The 7,675-nt window shown below is 41.2% G+C and overlaps 1 protein-coding gene across 1 annotated transcript; it reads left to right on the top strand.

The window, feature by feature from the left end:
• Positions 1-1,646: 1,646 nt before the first annotated feature.
• chi (myeloid cell lineage chitinase) lies at positions 1,647-6,670 on the top strand. Its single transcript, NM_001124383.1, is given in 12 exon segments — positions 1,647-1,709; positions 1,794-1,820; positions 2,064-2,268; positions 2,354-2,410; positions 2,529-2,694; positions 2,890-3,014; positions 3,405-3,528; positions 3,653-3,835; positions 3,922-4,038; positions 4,168-4,300; positions 4,415-4,673; positions 6,231-6,670. Coding segments are annotated over 11 exon segments (1,392 nt in total). The 5' UTR covers positions 1,647-1,684; the 3' UTR covers positions 4,645-4,673; positions 6,231-6,670.
• The last annotated feature ends 1,005 nt before the right edge of the window (positions 6,671-7,675 follow it).

Raw genomic sequence — 7,675 nt, 5'->3', positions numbered from 1 at the left:
TGCTCAGCATATGTGAGAACTCTGTTGGAAAAGCCTTCCTCATGAAGCTGGTTGAGAGAATGCCAAGAGTGTGCAAAGCTGTCATCAAGGCAAAGGGTGCCTACTTTGCAGAATGTCAAATATGAAATATTTTGATTTGTTTAACACTTTTTGGGTTGCTACATGATTCCATGTGTGTTATTTAATAGTTTTGATGTCTTCACTATTATTCTACAATGTAAAAATAGTCAAAGTAAAGAAAAACCCTTGAATGAGTAGGTGTGTCCAAACTTTTGACTGGTACTGTGCACACTTTGACACACACACTAAGCACCATTCATTTGTATCTCTCTCTCTTAGTCTAATAAATGGGATGCCAGTGAGATGTTAAACTAGTACGGGCTCAGTCATGTGTGTCAATGCAATAGAATCCTACTCTGATGTGTTCTGCCTGCAACAAAATCTCCTGCATAGTTAGTTTTGCTTCGGTATGTTGCATTGAAAGTGGCTCATATTGCGTTCACTCGATCACTATTGCCACAGAAAAGGGAAATGTTGATAGTGTTAACAGGGAAAACTCTAGAAAGTTGGGTGAAGTTCACTCTCGTGCTTCTCTCCGTGGGCTGATATTTCTTCTGCATGGGGGCAGTCTCGGGGCTACTGCACAACTTGGAAGGAACATTGCTGATGACTGTATTACAATCATGTTGGTTAGGCTTACTTGAGTTAAATTGTGTTATGTTTTGGTATTGAAATACTTTCTGTAACTGGTGATGACACTCCAAATAATAATGGAGAAATGGTAGAAGAGTAACTAATAGCGACAATTACTGCTTAGTACATCATGGTGCGCTAAAAAATGTGAAAAAGCCCAACGGGCGTCTATTACCAGAATGCTAGCAGAATTAGCACAGGTAATAGCAAATTTCCATGTAGGCTACTAGCTAAATGACATTCAGTAGTTCCTATCCTATATATGTATACCTTTATGACCTGGATTACCTGTATTTGCAATTTGTTTATTACAGTTTGCGCTCTTTAGCATATTTAGCTAGTAGCCTATATGGAAATTTGCTATTACCTGTGCTAATTCTGCTAGCATTCAGGTAATAGAGAATCTGTGGTATGAATGAAAGATTACTGTACACCAGCAGAGCCCATCCAACTTGAAGGAGCTGGAGCTGTTTTGCCTTGAAGAATGGGCAAGAATCCCAGTGGCTAGATGTGCCAAGCTTATAGAGATATACCCCAAGAGACTTGCAGCTGTAATTGCGGCAAAAGGTGGCTCAAAAGGTGGGGGGGAGGGGGGGAGGGGTGAATAGTTATGCACGCTTAAGTTTTCAGTTTTTGTGTCTTATTTCTTGTTTGCTTCACAATAAAAAATGTGTTGCATCTTCAAAGTGGTAGGCATGTTGTGTAAATCAAATGATACAAACCCACCCAAAATACATTTTAATTCCAGGTTGTAAGCAACAAAATAGGAAATATGCCAAGTGGGGTGAATACTTTCACAAGCCACTGTACAAATATTTCCAATACAATGACAGAACTGTTTCTGGGAAAGTCAGATGATTTACCCGGGTTAATAATTAGTCATAGAGAGCGGAACAAAAAATCACGGTTGTCATTTCGCCTTTTTCTTCTTCCTCTTTTTAAGACGGACATAAATAAGCCCCCTGACCTATCTAGCAGAGAAGCAGGCACAATGAGCAAGCTCACTTTACTTGCAGGTAAAAACATTCTTAATATGTTCACATATATTCTGTTTGTGTGAAATTCTTATTTTTATTGACTCTAAATATGTGCTTTTGAAGGTCTGTGCTTCGCCCTGTGCCAATTGGGTGAGTTTCCACTTAAAAAAAAAACATTATGACATTTCCCACACATTATTAAATCAACATTTTATGATTTTTTTAACTTGAATTGTCACTCAGTATTCATCAAGAGAATTATGTTTGTTTGTATCAGTCATCTAATATTGTGATATACAAGAACGATGCTACCATGAAGTTGTGTCACCCTGGGAAATTCTGACTGTGACTCTGCAAAAACCATATATGATAGACATTCTGTTCCTGTCTAAGGCTCGACCTCCCAACTGGTCTGCTACTTTACCAACTGGTCCCAGTACAGACCTGGAACTGGGAAGTTCCTGCCAGCTAATGTTGACCCTCACCTGTGTACTCACCTGATCTACGCCTTCTCCATTATCAACCCTGCCAATGAGCTTGCCACCTATGAGTGGAATGATGAGACCCTCTACAGTTCCTTCAATGGACTTAAAGACAGGTTTGCATCTTTTACCAAGACATTCTGAGATGTTCAGGGGTAATTATTTACTGACAATAGTAATTGTATTTTTGTCATCTAACAGAAATCCTCAGCTCAAAACACTTTTGGCTGTCGGTGGATGGAAGTTTGGCACACAACAGTGAGATATCTAATTTCTTATATTTACATAGGTAAAAGGTAGTTTATTTTTGAAGGATTGATAATATCTTTTATATTTAGTAATGTCAACTTGTTTGAGCATCCCTAATTCTCCCTAGGTTCAGTATCATGGTTTCATCACCTGACAATCGGCTGAAGTTCATCCAGTCTTCGATCAGTTTCCTTCGGAGGCATAGTTTTGACGGGCTGGACCTGGACTGGGAGTACCCTGGAGCACGGGGCAGCCCTCCAGAGGACAAGCAGAGATTCACACTGTTGTGCAAGGTGATGGTTAGGGTTATGGTTAGGCCAGGATGTGGACATGAAGCCATGATTACGGCTAGGGTTATGGTTGTGCCGGGGTGTAGCTAGTTTTGGGAAACAATGCTACTAGACTTTTATTTAGGGATGTTCAGACCTTTCCATATGGCAATACATGTAATGCCATATGAGTAAAAAGACATCTGTTGTTTTTTGTAGGAGCTCCTCGAGGCCTTTGAGGCTGAGGGCAAGGCAGTCAGCCGCCCCAGGCTGCTGCTTACTGCTGCTGTGGCTGCTGGGAAAGGGACCATTGATTCTGGCTATGAAATTGCAGAAATTGCTAAGTAAATATGGATTTTAACATTATAACCACCTTAGTCACATTTTAGAAAACCATAATACAGTGAACAGGATCCCATTTGGATTAATGGATGTGTATTAATTAAACTTGTCTTCTGGGTCATTCCATATCATTTCAATCACTTTTTGACTGCACCTCTTTTGATTTGAACGAAACCTTTCATTCGTGTTTACCCATGGTGGAAGTGGTCAGAAAGTGACTTTGGACCTGAATGCCAAAACATTTAGGAGCTAGAGGTGCTCAAAGTTGACCACTTTTGCATACCCCACCCTACCATGAGACATTCATGTCTTTATCACTAAAAAAGAGAAACTGTTGAGTTTGATATCATTTTAAAGCTGAAATCATATGGAAATGACCTTTCTGTCTTTAGATACCTGGACTTCATTAGCGTGATGACCTATGACTTCCATGGATCCTGGGAGACCTTCACAGGACACAACAGCCCTCTCTACCAGGGATCCCATGACACAGGAGACCATATCTACTTGAACACAGTGAGAAAGGGGCTTTCAATGACAAAACACCATAAATCACACTTCTAGTCTACATGTTAAATAAAGCCCATCAAATGTGAGTGTAAAGAAAGTACTGTGTACATTCATGCAATCTCTCTGGCAGGATTTTGCCATGAAATACTGGCGAGATCAGGGAGCCCCTGTTGAGAAGCTGATGATGGGATTTGCTACGTATGGACGTTCATTCCAGCTCGCCTCTGTAGATAGTGGGGTCGGAGCGTCAGCCAACGGTGCTGCTGCAGCTGGACCTTTCACCAGGGAAGCTGGTTTCTGGTCTTATTATGAGGTAGCAAGGCTTAATTGCGTTTGAAAGGTATCAAATTGATAGTTAACTTTTCGATTGAGGTAACCTGTTGCCCCTCATGTTTCCAGATCTGTACTTTCCTCCAAGGAGCCAGTTTCCAGTGGATTGAGGATCAAAAGGTTCCCTATGCCTCTAAAGGAAATCAGTGGGTAGGATTTGACAATAGGGAGAGCTATGACACAAAGGTATGCAGCAGTATTCCTGGGTTATGTTCCAAAATGTTGGACCAAACATCTATTTTTCAACTAAGCTAAGAAATTGCAAAAGACTCAAAGACATACTCCTGTTATTTTCTTATGCTCTCCCTTCCTAAGGTTGGCTACCTTAAGGAAAATGGCTTTGGAGGGGCCATGGTTTGGAATCTGGACCTGGATGACTTTGCTGGACAGTCATGTGGACAGGGCAACTATCCCCTGATCAGCCATCTTCAAAAACTCCTCAACATTGGTAAATCACGTTTAAACTTTCTTACTTGTCCAAACATATACAAACATGTCAATGTTTTTTTTTTGTGGTCGAGTGCTATTCTGAATAGACATATTAAATTGTCTTTTCACCCAGAACGACCTCCCCTGCCACCTACACACACCCCAATGCCAGGGGAACCACCCACAGTCAAGGCCACAACTAAGGCCAGTGGTAGTTTCTGTGCAGGCAGGGCTGATGGGCTGTATGTCAAAGCAGATTCCCCGAGCTCTTTCTATAACTGTGCTAACGGCATCACCTGGATCCAGAGCTGCCCCGCTGGCCTCGTCTTCAGTGACAGCTGCAAATGCTGCAACTGGCCCTAGGACTGTTATTTGACCTATGGGAGAGTTGGGTATGTTGAACCATTTTTTTTAAAACATTCAGCATCACTACGTCAAGGGAAATATAATAGTCTTCCTAACAAAGATATCTACATATATTTCAGGATCTTGTGTATCGCTGGAAATAATCAGAATGTATGTAAACATACTTTACCATAGCCTCTCTTTTGTAAAATGTAAATGTACATGTTCGTTTTCTTTTTTGTCAATGTACCTTTTCAGTGTCACAGTCAATTGTTTCATTCCTTGCTGCTGCTCAAATGAACTTCTCACTTCCTTGGTTGCTTTCTCAAGAACCTCAAGGGGGGCTAGATCACTGCTTGTTTTAAGTTTGTGTACATAGGTCACTACCTTGAGTAGAGGTCGACCGATCAATTGGAATGGCCGATTAATTAGGGCCGTTTTCAAAGCAATCGGAAATCGGTATTTTTGGACACCGATTTGGCCGTTTTTTTTTTAATACATTTGGAACATCGTTGGGCGATTAGGCCTTTCTCGTAGTCAGCATTCCAATTCATCCCAAAGGTATTCGATGGGGTTGAGATCAGGGCTCTGTGCAGGCAAGTCAAGTTCTTCCACACCAATCTCAACAAACCATTTCTCTATGAACCTCGCTTTGTGTACGGGGACATTCACTGGAACTGAGGGGCCTAGCCCGAACCATGAATGCCCCAGACCATTATTCCTCCTCCACCAAACTTTACAGTTGGCACTATACATTGGGGCAGGTAGCTTTCTCCTGGTATCGTTCAAACCCATATTCGTCCGACGGACTGCTAGATGGTGAAGCGTGATTAATCTTTCCAGGGAACACGTTTCCACTGCTCCAGAGTCCACTGGCGGCGAGCTTTACCCCACTCCAGCCGAGACTTGGCATTGCGCATGGTGATCTCAGGCTTGTGTGCGACTGCTCGGCCATGGAAACCCATTTCATGACGCTCCCGACGAACAGTTATTGTGCTGACATTGTTCCAGAGGCAGTTTGGAACTCGGTAGTGAGTGTTGCAACCGTAGAAAGATGATTTTTACGCGCTACTCGCTTCAGCACTCAGCGGTCCCATTTTGTGAGCTTGTGTGGCCTACCACTTCGCGGCTGAGCCGTTGTTGCTCCTAGAGGTTTCCACTTCACAATAACAGCACTTACAGTTCACCGGGGCAGCTCTAGCAGGGCAGAAATTTGACAAACTGACTTGTTGGAAAGGTGGCATCCTATGACGGTGCCACATTGAAAGTCACTGAGCTCTTCAGTAAGGCCATTCTACCGCCAATGTTTGTTTATAGAGATTGCATGGTCGTGTGCTCACTTTTATACACCTGTCAGCAACGGGTGTGGCTAAAATAGCTGAATCCACTCATTTGAAGGGTGTCCACATACTTTTGTATATACTGTAGGTTTAGGACCTCATATTGTAGCTTAACTGATGTACAAAACAAATTTTAAACTATCTACTTTGGTTTAGATACGAGCATGAAACCTATAACACAATAAATTAATTTGACTTTGTGAAAATCTGTTTTTTGTACCTAACTTGCTAACCATTCTTTCCATGTGGTTTCTTCCTTCACAGACTCCATGAAATGATGACCTCGGCTCGTCCTAAATATTTGGTCACATGATTAATTCTGTGTATGGAGTTCTAACTTGAATATACTTATTCCTGTCACTATATAAGGCCTTATCAATTATGTCACGTGGATAATGAATGTATATGTTATTGAAGGGTGAAGAAGAGTTTTGTTTATGGAAAGTTACTGTGAGAGAAAAGGGGAACAGAGACTATAACCAAAGTCTGTTCACTAATGTGAACAGAAGGTCGCTTGTAAACATCATGGAGTAGTGATCGGATAAAGAGCAACAGCGCAACATTTAGGCAGTATTGGGCAACAGATAGCAGTTTGGAGAAGTTACACCCCTAACCTCATTTTGACATATAAATGCCTGTTTGATCATGTGCAAAGTGTGCTTGCAGCTGAAGCACCCAGTTTGTTGAATAAACGTGGTTTGAGCTTTTTCTAGTTGTCCGTTTGAGTTTATACTCTGTTCAGAACCTAACAATGGTTTCCTAGAAACACGGGGTGGCTCAACTAACCCTTTTGCTCAATTTACCCCACTCTCCTCTATGTACAGCACTGAGGGGCAATTTTCACATTTTTATGAATGACACTATATACAGTGTATCTTCCAAACACACAGGCTATATTAATCATACAAAGTAAATATCCTGTTATTTCATTTACTGGCTGTGTGTCATCTCACGAGCTAGGTTTCCATCCTATTTGCAATAGATTTTCATCCAAATATTCAAGACTCTGAATAAAACAGTTTGCCCATTCTTCCACCAGATGTGTTTCCATCAAACATACTTTTTTCTGGATAAAAGGCTGCGGGTGATGACATAGTGCACATACAAATAACTTTTGCTGTTAAATTCCCATGTACCAAATGAAAAAATACAAGTTAAAGGAGAATTTCACCATGGCTCTGCCACAGCATATAGTCCTTACTATATTAACCACATTACGTTTTTGTCGTAAACATTAACATTATCCAAACCAAAAGCTAGAACGAGCACATTGTCATTTCACTGGTAGAATCGGGAAGTTTCGACTTCCTGTGTATTTATCTGTTCATAGTGGAACAAAGTCCAGCATTCATAGCGAATGCAGATATCGCCCCGCTAGCTAGATGAGGCATGCTCACAAACATGGTTTGTCACATTGTTTAATTTCAAATGACCAACACACAGTAATCTAAGAACTTCTCTAGGCAATTTACTTTTTCAACGTTTGTTTTTCACTCACATTTGTCATCCAAATCCAACTTTATTTGCAACATGCGCCGAATACAAGTGTCGACTTTACCGTGAAATGCTCACTTACAAGCCCTTAACCAACAGTGCAGTTCAAGAAGAGTTTAAGAAAATATTTACCAAGTAAACTAAAATTAAAAGTAACACTAACAATAATAACGAGGCTATATACAGGGAGCACCATTCCCGAGTCAGTGTGTGGG

Source organism: Oncorhynchus mykiss, chromosome 9 (genome assembly GCF_013265735.2).
Source record: "Oncorhynchus mykiss isolate Arlee chromosome 9, USDA_OmykA_1.1, whole genome shotgun sequence".
Classification (NCBI taxonomy): Eukaryota; Metazoa; Chordata; class Actinopteri; order Salmoniformes; family Salmonidae; genus Oncorhynchus; species Oncorhynchus mykiss.
The sequence above is the reverse complement of the archived record's forward strand: the minus strand, read 5'-3'. Positions and strand labels throughout refer to the sequence as shown.